This window comes from Musca vetustissima, unplaced genomic scaffold, assembly GCF_032173495.1.
Source record: "Musca vetustissima isolate MV318-11 ecotype Yass unplaced genomic scaffold, APGP_CSIRO_Mvet_v1 utg7694, whole genome shotgun sequence".
Taxonomy (NCBI): domain Eukaryota; kingdom Metazoa; phylum Arthropoda; class Insecta; order Diptera; family Muscidae; genus Musca; species Musca vetustissima.
In genome coordinates this window covers 16,645-38,776 of record NW_026873557.1, presented here as the reverse complement: position 1 = coordinate 38,776, position 22,132 = coordinate 16,645, and the positions used below count along the sequence as shown (strand labels likewise).

The 22,132-nt window shown below is 34.8% G+C and overlaps 1 protein-coding gene across 1 annotated transcript; it reads right to left on the bottom strand.

Annotated features, from left to right (window-relative positions):
- Positions 1 to 5,753: 5,753 nt before the first annotated feature.
- Positions 5,754 to 21,113, bottom strand: LOC133326195 (galactokinase-like). Its single transcript, XM_061534875.1, has 2 exons — positions 20,997 to 21,113; positions 5,754 to 6,098 (listed from the first exon to the last, which is right to left on the bottom strand). The coding sequence occupies exon 2, from the start codon at positions 6,096 to 6,098 to the stop codon at positions 5,802 to 5,804; it is 297 nt and encodes a 98-aa protein (XP_061390859.1). The 5' UTR covers positions 20,997 to 21,113; the 3' UTR covers positions 5,754 to 5,801.
- Positions 21,114 to 22,132: the final 1,019 nt, after the last annotated feature.

The following is a 22,132-nucleotide window of genomic DNA, read 5'->3' as shown; positions in this document are numbered from 1 at the left end:
TAATCCTTTGTTGGGATTTATTTATGAATGTGGCGTTGGTTCATAGTTTTATTGTCCGATATTAATCCTTAATGTAATCAAATATGATTTTTCATCACACATGTGCTTGGCAATCCCTACAAGAGTACGTTATGGTTGGTGGTGGTGCTCTGGACACATGCGAAGTATGAACTGACTACATCATAAATCAGCATTTTGTCGTCGTATTTTTTGGTATAAAACACATACTCTCATACTCACATACATACTATATGCATATGTATGTATATGTGTATGAGTACCCAACAATATGTACTTGATTTCTGCTATTCAAAAGAAATGGCAGAGTGGAGCATTTTTGGGTACGTCATGTGGACAATGGCCAAAATGACAAACACATGCATTTTAATCATATTAATAAATAAAAAGAAATGGAAATAAAATAAGAATATTGTATTTGTCATACTTATATTCATATATATGCATGTATATATTCATTGTCATTGTTGTTGGCGAAATTTTTATTAACGTCACATTTATCATGAAGAGATATATTGCCAAAAATCTATATTGACAGATTAAGAACCTGTAGAAATGTTTGGAATATAAAAATGATTGTATATTATTTTATGATATTGTTCTCAATTCGGCAATATGGTCGCTAAAGAATATCAAATTAATATATTTACTGTGATATATAAAAATAATTTTGATAAGTAAAACAGGCGTTACAATAAACTCTCCAACCATGATGAAGACTTTAAGGCGTGTGGTGCTTTTCCATTGGAAATGCAATCAAATGACGAAATATAAGATTGAATCTTATATATTGTAAATAAAAATTACTAGAAGCTTATGCTGAGAGCGTTTAAGAATAGTTTTCAAGAGATTTCAAAAAATCAAAAATTCGATCCATCTATGTCAAAATAATATCTAATAGGATTTTTACTTACTTTTAAAATGATGTATCAAATCGCGAACAGGAAAATATAAGATAAAAAATTTGCTTATTACAGCAATTACGTATTAAAAAAATGTCTAGGATCATCAATATAAAATTGACAGAGGACTTTACATCGGGGCTATATAGGATTGCCAGTCTGGCTGTCTAGTTTCAAGCTAAAATTTGATTTGTAAAATAGAAAAAGAAAACATTGCTGATTACGTAGAATGAATTGAATAACAGAGTCCTTTTGATGTTAAATTTTTACCACCTTGAACAATGGACGGTTCTATTGATCTAGAACCACACCTAGTTAATAGTCAAAACAGTTAGTCTTCATAAGAATGAGCTGATAGGGAGGAGAATATGACATTGAAGCTTCTAGGGCCTTTTGAGGTGACTTCCATAAAAATCACTTTACAGGCATTCAATACATTTTGCGAGATTTCCTCCATTTATATTCGATTAATTTGTTAAAAATAGAAATTCGTTGTGAACTTTTCTATAGAGAGAAGTTCCTTGGGTGGTGAATATAATCCTCTTAAGAGATCCTGTATAAGTTCGACACACTTGGGAACTCTTTTGTAGAGAGAAATCCCTTGGAAGTCTACTATGAAGGGATGACCTTAGATAAAATATCCCCTTAAAATCTTCTATATATTGAGATAATTATTATGGCTGAGAATATCCCATTTTGGATTAATAATTCGCTTGGAAATTTTGTACAGTATAAATTTGGAGTATATATTTTGCAGGGATTCTTTAAATAGAAAAGAAGACCCTTCATCTCTTCAAAAGTTTTCTACAGACATTTTATATGTAGAATGAAACCCTCTTTTATGAAATTAATAACCGTGGAAAGGCTTAAGAAGCCGATTCTGGGGAAGACTTTTACAGAAAGTATAAATATAATAGGATATTATAAAAATTGTGAGCTACGCCGCAGAATAACTTGAGATAAATGGAGGATACGAAAAAAATCTTCCAAGAAAATCGGCCAGGGTAATATTCATTTGAACATAGGTTTACACAGTGTAATATTTAAGCTAGTGAGCGGAGTAGTATAGTCGGACGATGCCGACCACATACCATAGTTCGCGATATTTGCACTCTCTTGACCGATTATATGTCAACAGCTCCGCTACGTCATCATTTGACCCGCTATATATTGATCTTCATTACCATGACAGTCAATCAAATTAGTTGATGAGGTCGCCTTCCCAATGGAAAGTTTTCGGTCTATTTCATCCCCGAAATATGATCTTATCATCATTTTTGACCATAACCTGAATCTGAAATTTTCTGGACATAAGCCTACATTCCCGTCCTCTAGTGTGGTAATGGTTTCCTCTGCATGAATCTACTACTTTTTACTTCGATAACGAATTTTTATTTATGATATCAAAGAAAATATTCAAATCTTGTGGAGTATGGGAACAGGCCGTCAGAAACAGTGAGTTAAATGATATAAATTTCTGAGGTCTAATGTGTCACAAACGTCGGAAACCCACCGAAAGCCATTATGTTTTTGACAATATAACTATTTACATTAATTTGGAAATTAGGCTTGCTTTACTCAAATCCATATCAAATTTCAAAATTTTCTTGTCCAAAACTATATACTACATTTATAACATTTTATGCAGGTATATGACGTTTACATCTTATTTGATAGTCGAAAACCTAAAATTTCATTACATCTCTGATAATATTACATAGACCCTTGTAAAGTCTAACTATATCTCTCGCATCCGGGTACGTACATCAATATAACAGATATCAATTTAAAGATCAACCGCTCCTTTTGGATGTACTATCAACTTATCGGTTCTGTATGTTTCGGGTTTAAATATATACGCCATAGAAAGCAAACACAAAAGTATGTGTGCTAAATATTGACCAATCTTCACTAAAACAGTCTTTGTCCAGATCTTCTTCCTCATGTAAAATTTCCTCATATTTGGATCATAATTGCGACCTCTGAAGGGACCAGAAAAACGGACCTAAAAATATGGGTATTCTTTGGTCCATAACTGTGGTCTGTATCGTGTTTACAATTTATAAAGGGCAGGCGGGCGGTCACACATGACTAGATCGACTCAGCTAGTCGAGAGTGTGGATATAAGTCCAATATTTCGCAGCGTTATAAACACTTGTCCATTTTTTTTTTCTTTTGTCCAACTTTATAAAACCCAATGTCCAGTCATTTGTGAATCTGCATCTGGCAACCCCAGGGCTATATTATATAATGAAACTCCTTAGAATAATTCCAATGTTACAATGATTGAATGCTGATAAATTATATTACAAGCTCCTAAAAGTATGCAATACATTGTTTAAACAACTACTACATACTGTTATATAGTGTTGCCAACCAACTACGTACTGTCGTTATTTCATTTTTATACCCTCCATCACCCGGAATATTCAACAGCGACCATAAAAAGTATAAATATATATTTTCTGGATCAAAATTAAATTCGATTTAGATTTAGCCATGTCCGTCTGTTCAAATCTCGAATGAGTTCGAGGTATTGCTTATTATTAAAAATTGTACTCTTCAATATTTGGTATTTTAAAGCTCTTGGGCATGTTTTTCAACATAATCATCATTAATTTGGTATTTTGGGCTATATATCTTCCTACTAAAATTTGTCACTCATATAACGGTACCTCCCAAATTTGTTAGGAGAGTATAAATACGTTTTTCGACCGAATTGCCTATAATTTGATTTTTTTCTCATTTGGTAGAAAAACTCCCTACCAGAAATTATCAATATTGACCCAGTCATTATTTGGAACTTTGGGGACGTTCGCACCATCATGTGATTTTCAACCGAATTGGCTCTAATTTTATATTTTCGATTCTCATTCGGTTCAAAAACTTCCTACCAGAAATGATCAATATTGGCTCATGTTTTGGGCTGGCAGCCAAAAAGCCGTAAACTCCATTAATCTGTATTTTGGGGACTTTGAGGACCATAATGTGATATTCTTATGGGGTGTCATTTGAAGTTTCATAAGTGATGTTTTTTAAACAACCCACCTTTTCAGGATGGGTTGTGCGGTCACCTTTTCAGGATGGGTTGTGTTGAGTTTTCTCACCGAAGGAAAAATGTTGTCTTTTGATACAAATCCCATATAAATAGGGACGCGGCAAATTTTCGGTACATTGAAGTGGCATTTCGTGTTCCTGGTGAATAAAAAAACATATTTCCAAAAAGTTGTCAATATATTTTTATGATTTTTATATCCTAACCTAGTATTCAAACTAAGTATCTCTAATTAGGATTTTCATTTTCCCACATAAACAGATTACAATCTACAACGACTTATTCACTCAACCACATGATGGAGAGTTTAAAAAGTTTCACCGGGCGAACATAACGACAATTTTACTTGTCAAAATGATAAATCTGATACAAGGGGCTACTATATATATTTCTGGCCCAAGCATAATAAAGTGTTGTCTAGCCCCATTTGACATTTCCATTGAAAAGCTTGAAATTTTTTAAACGTACTCTTTACAATTTCATTGCTGTAATTTTTCAGAACATTCGACGTGGTAATCAGTACATCGATTATGTCGATTATGTGCCTATTCTATATTAATGAATTCAAGCTTTGTGCAATAGCCCGATGCAAATCTAACATATGGGACTTCGTGGAAAAAGGATGACGAATCAAATGGTCGCTTGATGATCAAGTGGCGTCTTTTTCACTGATTGAGTAGAAAAATGCGGCCAGTTTTTCCCATTTTCTTCTAATAGATTTTCCATACACAGATCTTGACAGTACCCCTCTCCTGTATATGTTTTTCTTACCTCGTTCGAATCGGTCGTATGTGATTTCTCGCCCTTAATTGAATTTCTCTTTTTTAAGGAATCGACATATTCGAGTCTTTGATAAGCATAAGGTAGAATATATTCTTCTCTTAAACCACTACATGTGGCTGTGGCAGAATCACCATATTGTAGTAGGCTTTGATAATAGTTATGGGATTCAAAAAATTCAATTTTCTGTTTCATTTAGTTCGATCCTATAGTACTTCAAGAATGTTTCTTTAAATCTTCAAATGAAAATCTACTCTTGAAGATATGACCATTTATTGTGCCAGCGTCAAGTGACGACAATAGTGCTGCTCAAACTTTGAACGCATTTTTCTAAAATAAGTATTTTAGAGAATGGCGGAAATGATAACTCTAAAACTAGCTACATAGCTTTTATATAAACTAGGATAAATGTAATCCTTCAACATCTTCTTTATTTTCTTACTTGTTTTTCGTTTGAAAATAGAGAGTTAAAAAATTATTTAATAGATCCACCATTTCGTTAGTGTCCGACGTTCAACAGAAAATCAAAATAGTTTTACAGATGTCGAATTTCATTCCCATACTTGTGAAACCACGAAATGGATAACCCTGTATATTGACTACTATTGCAGCATACTTCTTAACTTCTTGATATTACCTGTTACATTACCATTACATCATTTCTCAATTAAGTTCAATACACACTTCTCGACAATGTTTATTATATTAAATGCGTGTGTATGTGTTTATTATTGTATTGATGATATCAAGTTCTACAATATTATCTTACACTGGACTAAATTGTTATTTACCATTTAAGTTTAACTTCTAATGCCAACATCCTATTTCCGTTTCCTGTTCCATATTTACGTTGTGTTCACTTGTGTGCTATGCGTTTTTTTTTTTCGTTTTTTGTCCGTTCACCATGGTCATGTTCAATCAATTTACGTTACACTTGCTATTTTCACTGCTATCCGGACTAGTCAACACCACCACCACAGCATGAACATGGTCATGGATACGACGACGACGACGGACACGCATTGCATCATCTCCCATGGAGTTGATTACAAATGAACTTTTCTGGCTCCTTGACTCGGTGTACAAATATAAAATTCAATATTTTTTGCAGCGTCTTTATTGAATTTCTTGATGAAATCCTCACGCATTGTGGTAATAACATTATCAACGGCACTCTGTTGCAGGAGTGTTACAGTGCAGCCACCGAAGCCACCGCCAGTCATACGTGATCCCAGGACGCCAGAGCAATTAATGGCCGCATCAACAAGAACATCCAATTCTATGCAGGATACTTGGAAATCATCACGTAGTGACATATGTGACTTTGTCATTAGTTCGCCCATCTGTGTAAAAGGGGAGGTGATGGGGGGTAGTGCCCATGCCGAACATGTAAAGAAACAAAGAAGCAAAAAAATAATGAAAAAAAGGATAGCATGGAGGATATAGTTGTTGGTCAAGAGAAAACAATACAATTCAAAATGAGATGAAATGCGAAAAAATATATATGTGTATGTGCCGACTCATGCATGCACATGAACATATATCTCGTTTAAAAACCGACTATCATCAGTTCCCCATTTTGCTAGTGAGTGCAATAGCAAAGCGTGTGGAAAAACAAGACTAAAGAAAGGAAACGCAATTGTGTTTGTGCAAGGACATGGAAGTTAAGCAAGCACGTCTTTTGTTGTTATTAGCAGGAGATGAAAAAATAAAATGAAAAAAAAAACTGAAACAGAAACGACTGACACTACAAACAACACATACGCAGTCAGTCGCCCATTCCCCCAAACATTCCCTCACCGACAATTCATACCAAAAAAAAAAAATAATAATAAAAATAAAAATAAAAAACTAATACAATATGGTCTGAGGTCCTGAGAGAGTTCCTTACAATTTCCTGTTAAATTAAATACTTTTAAAAGTCTTTTATTGATAATAGCTACAGGTGGCAGTCAGTGAATGTAATTGTATAAATAGTTGCCAAGGAACTATCGAGGCCATAGGCGTGAACATTTTTTCACAAATATTTTTCAAGTTCTTCTACATCAATCTTATTTGCGCTCATGCTCCGACGGAAGACAAAGATAAACAGACCAAAGACATTTTTTACGAGCGCCTAAAAATTGCCTATGACCGCCCTGGCCATGACATTAAAATTCTGCTAGGAGATTTTAATGCAAAAATCGGAAGGGAAAATATTTTTGGTCCCACGAATAAACATCCAACAAAGGCATGAGGTTGATTAACTTCAATCATCTCGATATACACAAGACCACTTGGATTTTTCCTGATCAAGCAACGAGAAATCAAATTGACCATGTTGTGACAGACAGAAGTCGTTCATCCAGTGTTTTAGACGCTCGATCGATCGATATTTTCAGAAAAAAGAAGAAAGAGCAAGAAAAACGTGAGCGTGATCAAATCGAGATGTACAGGAGTCAGAATGAAGTCCGAAAATTCTACCAACGTGTAAAACACCAAAGCGAAGGCTTTGGTGCAGGCACATCCTCCTGTAGAGATGAAAAACCTGATGACAGATACAGACACCGTGCTGAGGATCTGGAAGGAACATTTTGAAAACTTTCTGGTATTAAATAGTAGAGGTGAAGAGGATACCCCAGAACCAATATCAGATGACGGTATAGAATGTATACCACCTAGCCAGAATGATGTCTGAGTAGCAATCAATCGGCTGAAGAATAATAAAGCACAGGTGCCGATGGTTTACAAGCCGAACTATTCAAGCTGGTGGTCAGTTGATGGTAAGGAGCAAGCATTAGCAATGTGGTTAGAGGAAAGCATGCCCAATGATTGGAACCTCAGAATCCTGTGTCCCGTGCGTAAAAAAGGAGGCAAGATGATATGTGCCATTTATAGAGGAATAAGTCTCCTTCCCATCGCATATAAAGTGCTATCCAAAAATATGCTGCGTGAACGACTGAAGCCAATGTTCAACGACATTATTGGACCATACCAATGCGGCTTCAGACCTGGCAAGTCCACCATTGACCAGATTTTCACTCTGCGCCAAATCCTTAAAAAAAAACTCACGAAAAACACATCGACACATTCCACCTATTCGTCGATTATAAAGACGCATTCGATAGCCCTATCCGTTCAGAGGTGTTTAAAGCCATGTCTGCGTTTGGCATTCCTGCAAAATTAATTCGGCAATGCAGGATAACTTTAACTGGCACAATATCAGCAAGAATAGTCGGAATGGACCTCTCGGAGCCTTTTAATATCGAACGAGGATTCAGACAAGATGACAGTTTGTCGTGTGACCTTTTTAACATCCTGCTGAAAAAGGTCATACGACAGGCAAAGGTGAACAGAAATGGTACTATGTACACCAAAAAACACATGTTAATCGCCTACGCCGATGACATCGACATAATGGGTCGAACTTTGAGACCGGTAACAGCAACATTTGAACAAATTGAAAAGGAGTCTGCAAAAGTGGGTCTGGCAGTAAACGGCGAGAAGACCAAGCTGATGGTATCAACGCGCAAGACGTCCAGTAGACTCGGACCAACTGTGGAACTTGAGAACTACAGCTTCGAGGTAGTAAAAGATTTTATATACCTTGGTACCACCAAAAATAAAACTAATGATATCAGTTTTGAAATTTGGAGAAGACGTTGTTTTTTTTCAAGGACCAACACAAAACGTTGATTTTTTTCAAGGACCAACACCAGGCGTGGATTTTTTAAAGAATATTTTTTTCAAGGACTATTAATAGCAGACGTGGAGTTTTTGTTAAGGACTATCAATAGACGGATATTTTTTTAAGGACCTTCAATAGACATAAATTTTTTATATATATATATATATATATATATATATCATTAGGCGAAGATTTTTTTTAATTTTTTTTTCAAGAACCATAATTAGACAGAGATTTTTTTAAATATGTTTAATAGTTGAATTTTTAAAAGTATTTTCCTAAGGATTGTCATGGTCGTAGTCCTGGATTTTTTAAAAATATTTTCCATTATTCCGTTTTATTTGGCCATCTGTATTTCCTGCCTTATTACATTACCACGTCTTTTTATTGTGTCTAGGAAAACCCCAACTATACATTTGGTTGCCGATTTTTTTTTCTTTCTATATAAATTTTTTTATTAAATTATAAACATTGTGGTTCACTTTATGTGCATGGTGAGCTGGTGATTGCGTATGGAGGCAGTATAAATGTTGTTTCTTTTCTTTAGTTATTTTTTGTTTTTGTTGTTTTGCTGCTTCTGCTACTGTTTCCGACTAGATATTTGCTAAACACGGCATGTGGCTTTAATATTGGCGAACAGAGCAAAATATAAATCTCATTTGTAGGACAGTAAACACATTCACTCAGCGGCAACTGCCAAGGGAGTCCGACCATGACAAGGAGGAGTAGAGGTAAAGGAGACCTTTGGGAAATAAGATGTAGCTAGGTGGGTGTACACTGTACATACATTTCACTTGCTGTTTGTATATATATATATGTATGGGTATACAGTATGCATGATTGTTATTGTTATTAAGTCCCAAATGATATTAAAACCGCATACACAAAAATGAACCACCAGTACACTTTTGGGTTTGGTTTTCTGGAATGGTGGTATTCTATATATACATTTCTAATATTTGTTTATATATTTTCTTCGGGCACACAGAAAATGCGTTTTCTAGTGTGTAGATGTGTGTGTGAGTTTGAATATGGGAAGTTGTGCAGCAGTGCGTATGTCGCCATGTTTGTACTCGTGTGTGTGTTTATTTTATTTGATATGCAGAGTAAATAAGGGTATTTTCTTGCACGTAATAATTTTATGGTCTAAATAGCAAATAAAATTAAAGAAACTATTCATAGTGGCAGACATACACGAAGACATAGTTGTGTTCCGGATGCAAATGCAGTTGTACAGTGGACGTGAAAAGTTGTTAGCAAATAACGAAAAAGGGCTATAATCAATTGGGTGAAGAAAAATCTTGTCTGTTCTCGTTAATATGAGAAAAATATCTCATGTCCTCAGGGACATTATAATAATGGGCATTAATAATATTCAACTTCTTGGACTTGTAGTATACGTGGGTTACTATACATATTTCTGGCCTAATCAACACATTTCCAATGGAAAGTTTTACATTTTTCATAATCGAACTTTCATGGAAATTGTTTTCCAAAATATATTGAAAAATCAATTTGCCAAAAAAAGCTGGAAAAATTTCTTCAATATTCAACGAAGACCAGTGTTCATCGATGAACTTAAATCTTTATGTACGTTCTAGTAGAAATGTTCCTCAAAAACGTCGGTTGCTCCACATAACAACGATTATATGTGTGAACTGATTAAAAAAACTTTTATAACATCTTCACAGGTGGCGCGTGATTAATAAATGCATATGAGCTCGAATAAGCGTGTGGGTCTCCCTGTCCCTGACAATTCAAGCTCTCACATAGCGCCTCAAAGAAATTAATTTTCGACCGTAAATTCCTGACTTGACATCCAATGAAATCTCTTAATTTTTTCACTTCAAGAAACAAGTAAAAACGTCGTTAATTTCTACCGGACAGAACTTTTTATAATCTCCAGCATGTGAAGTGCTTTCAAAATTCTTTAAATCAGTTGATAAAAACAGAAACCTTCAAAATACGGAAAATGAGGAGTTTTGTCAACAAATGGACTCACATTTTTGTTAAAATATGTTTTTCTACCTCCAAGAACCTACAGCCACTTCGGTGGGGAAATGCAACTAAACTCCTCAAAATAATGAAAAAGAGGCTTTTATATGCACATATGTGGGACTCTATCAAAATTTGGACCTTTAGCAACAATTTAGTGAAACGATGTTTCTCACCCTCAAATAAACCATTATGCCAATTTACAGCCAATTCTTTGGGGAAATGAGACTCTTATATAGGACCGTGTCAAAACATGAACCTATATAAAAAATGTTCTGTAAAAATGTTTCTTAACGTCCGTGAAACCGGAATGCCAAATGAGAACAACTTCTGTTGGGACGTGAGACTAAAACCATAAAGATGCCGGAAATGAGGTATGTCAAAAGACGGACTTTTATTAAAATTTATTCCCCATATATGTTTCTCATCCTCCAAAAAGTCAATTTATATGGCGGAGCACAACGAAAATCGTAGTGTTCCACAACGTGGTACACTAAAAATTTTAGCGTATCGGCTGCGGTACACTAAACATCGAAGTGTGCCGACTGCGGTTCATTAAAAATCGTTGTGTTCCACTAGTCGGAACAATAAAAATCGTAGCGTTCCACTGTAGTTCACTACCACTACAGTGGAACGCTAGTAGATTTTATTATCTTTGGGGAAATTGAGATCAAATAAAAAACAGTAATGAAAGCCCAAATGTCGGACGGGGCCGACCACTTTGGGTGTATATCTAAAACTTGTTTTCGTATATGTACAATAACCGGTCTATATATGGGAGCTATATCTACATCGATTTTTTTCGAAACTTAACACACATCATTAAAGACTTAATTCAGTACGCCATGCCAAATTTCGTACAAATCGAAAGTCATATAGCGGCTTTGGTACACCATTCACCTAAACTCGGACGAAAATATATATGGAGCTGTATCTAAATCTGAACCGATTTTTATGAAATTTAACACACATTGTTCTAGACTTAATTCAGTACACTATGCCAAATTTTGTGCAAATCGAAGTATATATAGGCACTATGGTGCACCATTTACATAAAATCGGACGAAAATATATATGGGAGCTATATCTAAATCGGAAGCGATTTTCAGTAAACTTAACACACATCATTCTAGACCTAATTCACTACGCTGTGCCAAATTTCGTGCAAATCGAAAGATATATAGGGACTTTGGAACACCATTTACATTAAATCGGACGAAAATATATATGGGAGCTAGATCTAAATCGGAACCGATTTTTCAAAATTTCAATAGGTTTCGTCCTTGGGCTAAATAAGTGACCTATGCCAATTTTCATCAAATTCGGATCATAAATGCGACCTGGACTTTGTTTACATTGACCAAAAAGAGGTCAACAGCTCATCTGCGGCATATATCCCCGGACAATCACGACATAATTGTGTAGAATATAATGATGGTCATTCAAATAAGTTGCTCAGATCGCCTTTCCCATGGAAATTTTGTGATGTTTGGCTTGTTAGTGCGGCGTCTAGAGCGACTAGATAACCAGACAAGATTACACATTTCGGTCCATTTCATCGAAGAATTTTCATTTAGTTATGATAGAAAATTACAGACGTTGTTTTTCCGACATTTTCACCCTCTATACAATATCAGAATTGGTAGGCTCCTATAAATATAACTCCCATATCCGAGTACATACATCACCATATTTGGTATCTATTTAAAGGCCAACCATTCTTCTTGTACATACAAAAAGCTTTTCCCAATCTTCTAATATGTCCAATCTTGTATGTCCATGGAATTTAGTAAATGCATCCTGCTCTTATTATTCGAATGAGATGCTATTTCACAAGGACCTATTGAATTCGAATTGAATGGGTTAAAATTTAATGTCATCTGATTTCACGACGATGGACCAAAGACCAACGATTTGTTTTATTAATTTGCTTTAAATTGGTTCAGAATTAGATATATCTTCAATATATAATTGTATCAGATTTCCTATAAATGATCCCACCTCGATTCACATTAAATTTAGCATGAACTTCCACACTAAATTTAGAATATATTTCAAGTCAATCTTGCTTTATATATACCAATATAAATTCCAAAAACAATTCTGTCTGAGTTTTCTTAAAGGATATACTAAATACACAAACTTTTGAATATATTTCCGTATTAAATTTTTATATTTATACCCTACACAACAATGTTGTCGGGGTATTATAGCTTTGTGTAGCCCCAAAAGTTTGTAATGCCGAGAAATATTGGTCCTAGACCCACCTTTAAGTATACCGATCGTCATATCTCGACTAGCTAAGTCGATCTAGACATGTGTGTCCGTCCGTCCGTCTGTCCGTTATAATTTGTAAAAACGATACAGGCCACAGTTATGGACCAATCTTCAAATTTTGCATGTAGCATCCTACATGCGGGTCAAATGGACCCTGACTTTTGTGTGGAAAATGACAAAATTTTTATTCTATAGCGTATATATTTACACTTAAATATTTACAAGTGCTTACGTATTCATATATTATTTAGTAACCCATTTCCACACTAGAGGGGGGAAATATAGCGCTGATCGCTTTGTAATTTTCCATGAGATTTCCGTTATGGTCAACGACAACGCCTATAATTTTCGGTGATGATCAGATAATAATTTTGGGATGAGGTGGACCGAAAACTTATTTTTTTGTGTTTTTGTTTTCGAGTCGATCTATAGGCCACAATTAAAAGTCCAACATCACAGCATAACCCACAGAATCTGTACAAGTACACCCCTCGTCTACTGAATATTATAAATATTAGTTGACATCTAGTCGGTCAAGAGGGTGCAAATATCGTGAAATATTGCCCAAGCTCAGAATATATAGAACCACAGAAAGTTAGATTTTCGTAGAAGTTGTGTAGGGTATCATATGGTCGGCCCCGTCCAACTATACTGCTCCGCTCACTGGTTTTCTACTAAAATGCATACTAATTTGTCATATAGAACTTTTTATATTACTATATATTTCATTGAATATTATCGCTATATTATTGTAATATTATGAATATTACAGTAAATGTTCTGGATAATGTGTCTGCTAGTCAATTCTCTATTTACATTTTTATGAGCTGTGACTTACATTTGTGTGTTAGTGTTGTTATGGAACAAAGACAGTTATTTTGTATTCTCTTAAAAGCAACATTATACTACTTTCACGACTATAAGTAGTGTCTGGCTGGTATCTGCTGAAGTTTTAATAAAAACATACTTAAGAAACCAGATTTTATTATGTCATATAAAAATAGTTGTATAATAAGTTTCTATTGAAATACAAAATTTCTTTAGAAATACTTTATATAGCTGAGGCTATTGTTCCAACTGTCCAAGGGGGAACATTATTTTATTGACAGAATAAATTCTCCCCTTTTAAAGTGAGAAGGAGATCATTCAATAAAGGTGTGATGTTCATCAACATGAATTTCCGAAAATAGTTAACATACGTTCTGATGTTCGATTACTTTTTTTGAAATCTAAAGAGATGTCCTTTAATGTTATTGGTAGCTCTGTTACATTTTACTGCATAACTTCAAAACATATTTTATCATAATCAAAATATCACTACATATACATTGCCTTATTTTTATACGATTTCATTTTATTAAAATAATGTGGTCATTAGTTGGATGGAATAAAAACACACACTCACATATATATATATATATATATATATATACAACTATATTATGACCAAACACATTACAATAAAAGTTTCAGCGGAAATCGCATTACATTTTATTCTTTATAAGCACTCAGCGTAAAGTATGCCGTAATAACTATAAAAATAAAAATATTAATATGCAAAAATAAGTTTTTAATGCGGATGCTATAGTGGCTATGGGTGCATTCGAGGAATGTGTGAATATGACTCGGCAGGCCGAAGAGCCAGCCAGCCAGCTAACCGACCATCAGACCAACAACCAATTGTGGTAATCATCAGTCTGCCATTATATTGCGTGGATGATGGTAGTTTGAGATGATGTTGATATTGGAGATGTGTTGGGCAAACAGTGTTGCCAGATAGTGTTATTTATGAACGGAGAAAATTCGGAAAAAAGAGTAAAAAATTAAAAATTTGTAAAGAATATTTTTTCAAGGACCACCACAATAGTTGGATTTTCTAGAGAATATTTATTCAAATACTATCAATAGTCGTGGAGTTTTTAAAGAATATCTTTACAGGGACTAGAATAGGCGTGGATTTTTTAAAGTATTTTTTTAAACAATATTTGTTCAAGGATTCTAAAAGACGAGGATTTTTATACTCTTCACCACGGTGTGGTACAGGGTATTATGTCTTTGTGCATATGTTTGTAACAGGCAAAAATAATCGAGATAGACCCATGGTTCCTTTTGAGAATATGCATAGAATCACTTTCTGAGTCGATTTATGCACGTCCGTCTGTCCGTCCGTCCATGTATTTTTGTTAAAAAAAGTACAGGTCGCATTTATGATCCGATTTCGATGAAATTTGGCACAGCTCATTCATTTGACCCAAGGACGAATCCTATTGAAAATGGGAAAAATCGGTTCAGATTTAGATATAGCTCCCATATATATTTTCGCCCGAATTAATGTAAATGGTGTTCTAAAGTCCCTATATATCTTTCGATTTGCACGAAATTTGGCATAGAGTACTGAATTAGGTCCAGAATGATGTGTGCCAAGTTTCCAGAAAATCGGTTCAGATTTAGATATAGCTCCCATATATAGTTTTGTCCGATTTAAGGTAAATGGTGCACCAAAGTCCTTATATATCTTTCGATTTGCACCAAACTTGGCATAACGTACTGAATTGAGCCTAGAGTGATGACTGCCAAGTTAAGTTTAAATCTGTCCAGACTTAGACATAGCTCCCATATATAGTTTCGTCCGATTTAAGGTAAATAGTGCACCAAAGTCCCTATATATCTTTCGATTTACACGCAATTTGGCATAACGTACTGAAGTGAACGTAGAGTGATGTTTGTCATGTTTCGTGAAAATCGGTCCAGATTTAGATATAGCTCCCATATATATTTTCGTTCGATTTAATGCAAATGGTGCACCAAAGTCCCTATATATCCTTCGATTGGCACGAAATTTGGCATAACGTACTGAATTGAGCACACAATGATGTCTGCCAAGGTTTCGTCTAATTTCATGTAAATGGTGCACCAAAGTCCCTATATATCCTTCGATTTGCTCGATTTGTACTGAATTTAGTCCAGACTGATGTGTGCCAACTTTCGTGAAAATCGGTTCAGATTTAGATATAGCTCCCTTATATTATAGATTGATTTCAAGTAATTGAAGCACCAAGGATCCAATATATGGCTGATAGGAATAAAACGTACTTAAATTAGTATAACCTAGCCTGTGACAAGTTTCCTTGAAATCGGTTCATATTTGAATATAACTTCCATTTATATTTTCGCCCAATTTTAAGTAAATTGGACATCAAACTCCTCATGTTAGTCAGATTGACATCAAATTTTGCACAACGTACAAAATTGAGCATAGAATTACGTAGTTGCGTTTTCTAGAAGTACAGACATAGCCCAACGGATGGTCTATTGATATTTGTTTGAACTCGATTCACATTTAGATATATATCACATATTTTATTTCATCCAAATTCATGTTAATAGTCCTGTTTAATATACCCATAGTGGTGAAGGGTATCATATGGTCGGCCCCGTCCGACTTTACTACTTTCCTTACTGGTTAAAGAATATTTTTTCAAGGTCTATAATAGTTTTTCAAGGTCTATAAGAGGCGTGGATTTTTAAAAGAATATGTTTTACGGTCTCTAATAGTTTTTCAAGGTACATAAGAGGCGTGGATTTTTAAAAGAATATTTTTTAAGGTCTCTAATAATTTTTCAAGGTCTATAAGAATATTATTTCAAAAACAAAAAGTGGCGTCGATTTTTTTATTTTTTATAAGGACTGTAAAATTTAACGATTTTTTTAAAGAATATTTTTTCAAGGACTATACGAGTTTTTTTCCCAGGACAATATTTTTTCTAGAATTATTGGAGCCTCAGGCTTGTATTTTTTAAGTTTGATTTCTGAAAGAGTAGAAAATCTACAAATTTTGGTTGGCTGGCAACCCCACCGGTCTCACAACTACAATTGTGAACTATTATCAAAACCCGAACAGCCATCATTACCGTTATAGCGTTTCGTTTTATTCGCGGCATAGCACAAAATCGACGTGCATAATATGCATTCAGTTAACATAATTTGGGTAATTCCCATAATATGCTGCCGTTGTAGGTTTGGTGGGGTTATTTTCATTGCTTTAAGCAGACAAATCAAGTGGAGAATATTGAACAGGAGGGTGGAGAGAGAAGTTTGGGAAGCAAGTTTTTAAGGGCCAATGAAGTATTTGGAAGTATTTTGAAGGTGTTGAGTGCCTATTATCAAAAAACCATTGAATATATTTAAGAAAATTGCAAAAGGAAACCCTTATGATCTCTTTTAGGCAGCAAAAAAATAATAATAAAATAAAACGTTCAAAAGACAAAATCAGAGCCAAGTAAAAAAGAGCGTGGAGAAGAAAAAGAATCCGCAAGATGCTGAGACTAATTTATTCCAAAGGTTTTTCTTTTTTATTTTCGTACAAATGGAAAATATGGCATAGAAAATGCCTCCCGCTGTGATATAACGTCAGTCGCGCTGCTCCTTTCCATCCAGCAGGATTTGTGCAGCAATTTTCAAAGTCTTCAAATTTACTGTGTGGATGTGTTGTGTGAATGAACAAATTGCAGCGTCGATGATGATCATATTTGTAGAATAAAGGCTTCCTTTTTTTGCATTTGCCTTTTTGGTGCATGCAGATTATTTAATGGTGCAAACAACACAAAGAAAAACCTACCCTCCAAAAAAAGAAGAGGAGAGGAGCAGCCAACCAACCGTGTGCTTTTGTACAATATCATGGCATTCATACAGGACAAACATGGCCATTGAGGGACAGTGGTAATTTTAAATACACAAATATTTTTTAAGAACTACCATAGGATTCTTAAAGCATTGTCAAGGACTATAAACAGGCGTACCTTTTTTGAAGAATATTTTTTTTCAAGGACTAGAAGAATGCTTCGATTTTTTAAAGTATTTTTTCAGGGAGTAGAAAAAGGCGCGGAATTTTTAAAACATTTTCAAGGACTAGAAGAATGCGTCATTTGTTTTAAAGAATATTTTTCAGGAAGTAGAAAAAGGCGCGGTTGTTTTTAAAAAATATTTTTTTAAGGACCATAAACTGGAGTGAATTTGTTTTAAATACTTTCTCAAGGACTATAAACAAGGACCATAAACTGAAGTGAATTTTTTTTAAATACTTTCTCAAGGAATATACATGGAAGAGGATTTCTTAAAGTCTTTTTAAGGACTTTAAACAGTAGAGGATTTTTTAATCTTGTTACCATAGGCCTGCACGTTTTAAAAATATTTTTTTAACTACTCTCACCCACACCACTGTTATTAACAACAAATTACACACATACATCCCCATCTATACATCCTTTATATTTTCCATCGTTTCCTCTCCAAATAGATAGACATTACATAAAACGAAGCGTAGGGAATTTGTATGCCATCCTTTTGATTCCAAATTTGATGATACCCACACACACAGGCAGACAGTCATACACACACACTTGCAAATGCACCCATTCATACACACAATGTAACGAGCGAATCTCCTCGCTTGGTAAAAGGCCTCAGCGAATACCAACCAAACAACAACAAAAAATGTCGTTAGTTTTGGATGGTTTCAATGGAATTCGTCGGTGTGTGCGTTCACTTTTGGTGTACAATTTTAGGCGAACACAGAAAAAAATTCAACTGCAATCAGCAAATTTGATTTATGCATTTAGGGTTCCATATGTAAACATACCATTCCATCAGACGGCGACGAGGACGACGACCAAGTCCATAACCCAACTGGGCAAATAGCAATCTTCCCTGATGATGCCGCCACCACTCTCTGTTCTTTCTGTTCAACCAAAATTCACAGTCATTTGTTAAAGGTATTTATTTTTGTGCTATTTCACAGACATTCATTCATTCACGGTGCCTACAATGCTGCAGAGGATGGGGTAAGCCCCCTCCTCTACGGGTTTTCCACTTTGTTAGGCCCTTTTAACTATCTGTATTTTTTGGCTAGGCCTTACATCCAACATCCTTTGTATGTTTGTGTGGAACGTTTTATTCCGTTCGTTGTTTTTTTCGTGACGTCTTGTTAAATGGCATTCGGTTCGCTTGTATGCATCACCTTCTACCACCGGAGCAGCACATCGGCTCCTCACCATTATTCCCACCATATTCAAAAGCCATTGATTCATGTTAGCGAAAAATTAAGCTAATGATTGCATGTGTTCTCTGTTCATTTTGAAAGACTTTTTTCTCCCTCGTCAATGAAAAGGTGCTTTAAAAGACTGGCATTCCGGGAATTGGCATCATTCAAATTCAAATATATTCCCTTTTCCTAGAGGGAAATGTGACGGTGCGGCATAGACAAAACCGCATAGAATAGCAAAAATACAAAACGTTTGTTTGGCCATACAATTGGAACAATGTAAAATCTAACTAGCCAAGTTGGAATTAAAGTGGAAACAGGAAGCATACATGAGATGAACAAAGCAATTCTAATAATAAAGTATGAATGAAGAAAAGTTTATTGACACCGGAAGAAATGGAAGAGATTTGATCATATTTTTGAGATGTTATATGGGAGTCCCCCAGGGTGGGGTAATATCTCCATAGTTGTATAGCGTCTGATTTTCCGATATAACACGACCACAAGACCACACGCCTATTATAGTCCTTAAACATATTTTATTTAAAATCTACGCCTATTATAGTCCTTATATTTTTTAATCCAAGACTAGTATATACCTATTAGAGTCTCTAAAAATATTTTTTAAAAATCCATGTATATTATAGTTCTATTAAAGTTTCTAAAAAACCATTTTAAACATCCAGGTTACATTTAAGTCCAACCCTATTTTAGTCCTTAAAAAAATATATATTTTTAATTCTTTAAATATCCATGCTTTTTATAGTCGTCTGTTGGTGCTTTGACTCTGTTGGTCCTTTGAGAAAAATATTCTTCAAAAAATCCACGCCTTTGGCATTGTTGGTCCTTTGAGAAAAATATTCTTCAAAAAATCCACGCCTTTGGCATTGTTGGTCCTTTGAGAAAAATATTCTTTTGCAATCCACGCCTTTGGCTCGGTTGGTCCTTTGAGAAAAATATTCTTTTGCAATCCACGCCTTTGGCTCGGTTGGTCCTTTGAGAAAAATATTCTTTTACAATCCAGGCCTTTGGCTCTGTTGGTCCTTTGAGAAAAATATTCTTTTGCAATCCACGCCTTTGGCTCGGTTGGTCCTTTGAGAAAAATATTCTTTTACAATCCAGGCCTTTGGCTCTGTTGGTCCTTTGAGAAAAATATTCTTTAAAAATCCACGCCTCTGGCTTTGTTGGTCCTTTGAGAAAAATATTCTTTAAAAATCCACGCCTTTGGCTCTGTTGGTCCTTTAAGAAAAATATTCTTTTAAGATCCACGCCTCTGGCTTTGTTGGTCTTTTGAGAAAAATATTCTTTAAAAATCCACACCTTTGGCTCTGTTGATCCTTTGAGAAAATATTCTTTAAAAATCCACGCCTTTGGTTCTGTTGATCCTTTGAGAAAAATATTCTTTAAAAATCCACGCCTTTGGCTCTTTGGCTCTTTGAGAAAAATATTCTTTAAAGATCCAAGCCTTTAGCTCTGTTGGTCCTTTGAGAAAAATATTTTTTAAACATCCACGCCTTGTTGGCTCTGTTGGTCCTTTGAGTAAAATTTTCTTTAAAAATCCACGCCTTTGGCTCTGTTGGTCCTTTGAGAAAAATATTCTTTAAAAATCCACGCCTTTGGCTCTGTTGGTCCTTTGAGAAAAATATTCTTTAAAAATCCACGCCTTTGGCTCTGTTGGTCCTTTGAGAAAAATATTCTTTAAAAATCCACGCCTTTGGCTCTGTTGGTCCTTTGAGAAACATATTCTTTAAAAATCCACGCCTTTGGTTCTGTTGATCCTTTGAGAAAAATATTCTTCAAAAATCCACGCCTTTGGCTCTGCTGGTCCTTTGAGAAAAATATTCTTTAAAAATCCACGCCTTTGAGAAAAATATTCTTTAAAAATCCACGCCTTTTATAGTCCTTTGAGAAAAATATTCTTTAAAAATCCACGCCTTTTATAGTCCTTTGAGAAAAATATTCTTTAAAGATCTGGCTTTGTTGGTCCTTTGAGAAAAATATTCTTTAAAGATCTGGCTTTGTTGGTCCTTTGAGAAAAATATTATTTAAAAATCCACGCCTTTGGCTCTGTTGGTCCTTTGAAAAAAATATTCTTTAAAAATCCACGCCTTTGGCTCTGTTGGTCCTTTGGGAAAAAATATTCTTTAAAAATTCACGCCTTTGGCTCTGTTGGTCCTTTGAGAAAAATATTCATTAAAAAACCACGCCTCTAGCTTTTTTGGTCCTTTGAGAAAAATATTCTTTAAAAATCCAAAAACTTACCCTAACAAAATCATGATTTTTCAATGCCTCAGCAGCGTCTTGGGTACGTTTAATTTCCGTGATAACATGACGTGCCCGTTTCACCAGAACTTCCTCACATTTGGTTTTCTCCAAATCTGTAATTAAATTAAAAATAATGCAATATGTTATAATATATTCACTCTATTTGTATATTTTTTATTTAAATAAAACACACATACACTTTCATACGCATATCTTGATTTTGAAATTCTACAGTAAAACCTTCCACTGAAGAACGTGGATGGTCAGCAAAGTTATTTTCTTAATAAAAACAATTTTAGTACATATATTTAATATATTCATTTATATATGTCTTCTCTTGTACAAGGTTCCACTGTGGAACCTTCAGCCTTTGTACACACATTTGTTGCTGTTTCACTTTCTTTCTTTCTGCCAAAGGAAACAAACTTGCCATTTTGTATTATTTCTTCATGCCTTCCTTTTCGTCTAATGAGCACCTAAATCTAACTTCCGTCTAACTGTAAATTATTCATTTGCATACGATCATCATTCATGGTTGGATGAATTTCAGCAAAAAAGGAAAAATATACGGAAAATAGAAAAGAAAACTACGGAAGGTGGAAAGTAATGACAGAGTGCTGCATGCATGTGGTCTAGGCTGCGATGCACTTTTATACATTTGACACTCCTTGTATACTATGTTTACCTTCATTTTTTATTCGCTTTTCTTTCAACATTGCTGCTTGCTTCAAGATACGCATTAATTATTTTTAGAATACAAAGAAGACGACGAGGAATAAAAAGAAACGAGAGCAAAGCCAACACCAACACCAACACGGCCAGGTTCACCATATGCCGCTGTGAGCCATCCCGCACCGGCAGACGTTTTCAGCTTCAACTTTTCAAAACCAAATAATTGCTATTTTACACGAAAGATGTCGTCGTCTGCCCGACACCATGGTGTTGACAATTGCTGGTGTTGTTGAGTGAGTCCTTTCGGTGCCGGAGGGTTTGTGTTTGCACCGCTCAAGTGCATTCTACGAGTATTTAATAACAAACTGCCACTGTATTTATTCACACCTAATGATTTCCTCTGTTCTTAGGAAAGCATAAAATTATTGTAAAATTGCATGGAGAACTACAACAATAAAAGG

What these genes read in the sequence shown, in the direction of transcription:
- LOC133326195 (XM_061534875.1), bottom strand. Translation starts at nt 6,098, where the DNA reads ATGGGCGAACTAATGACAAAGTCACATATGTCACTACGTGATGATTTC.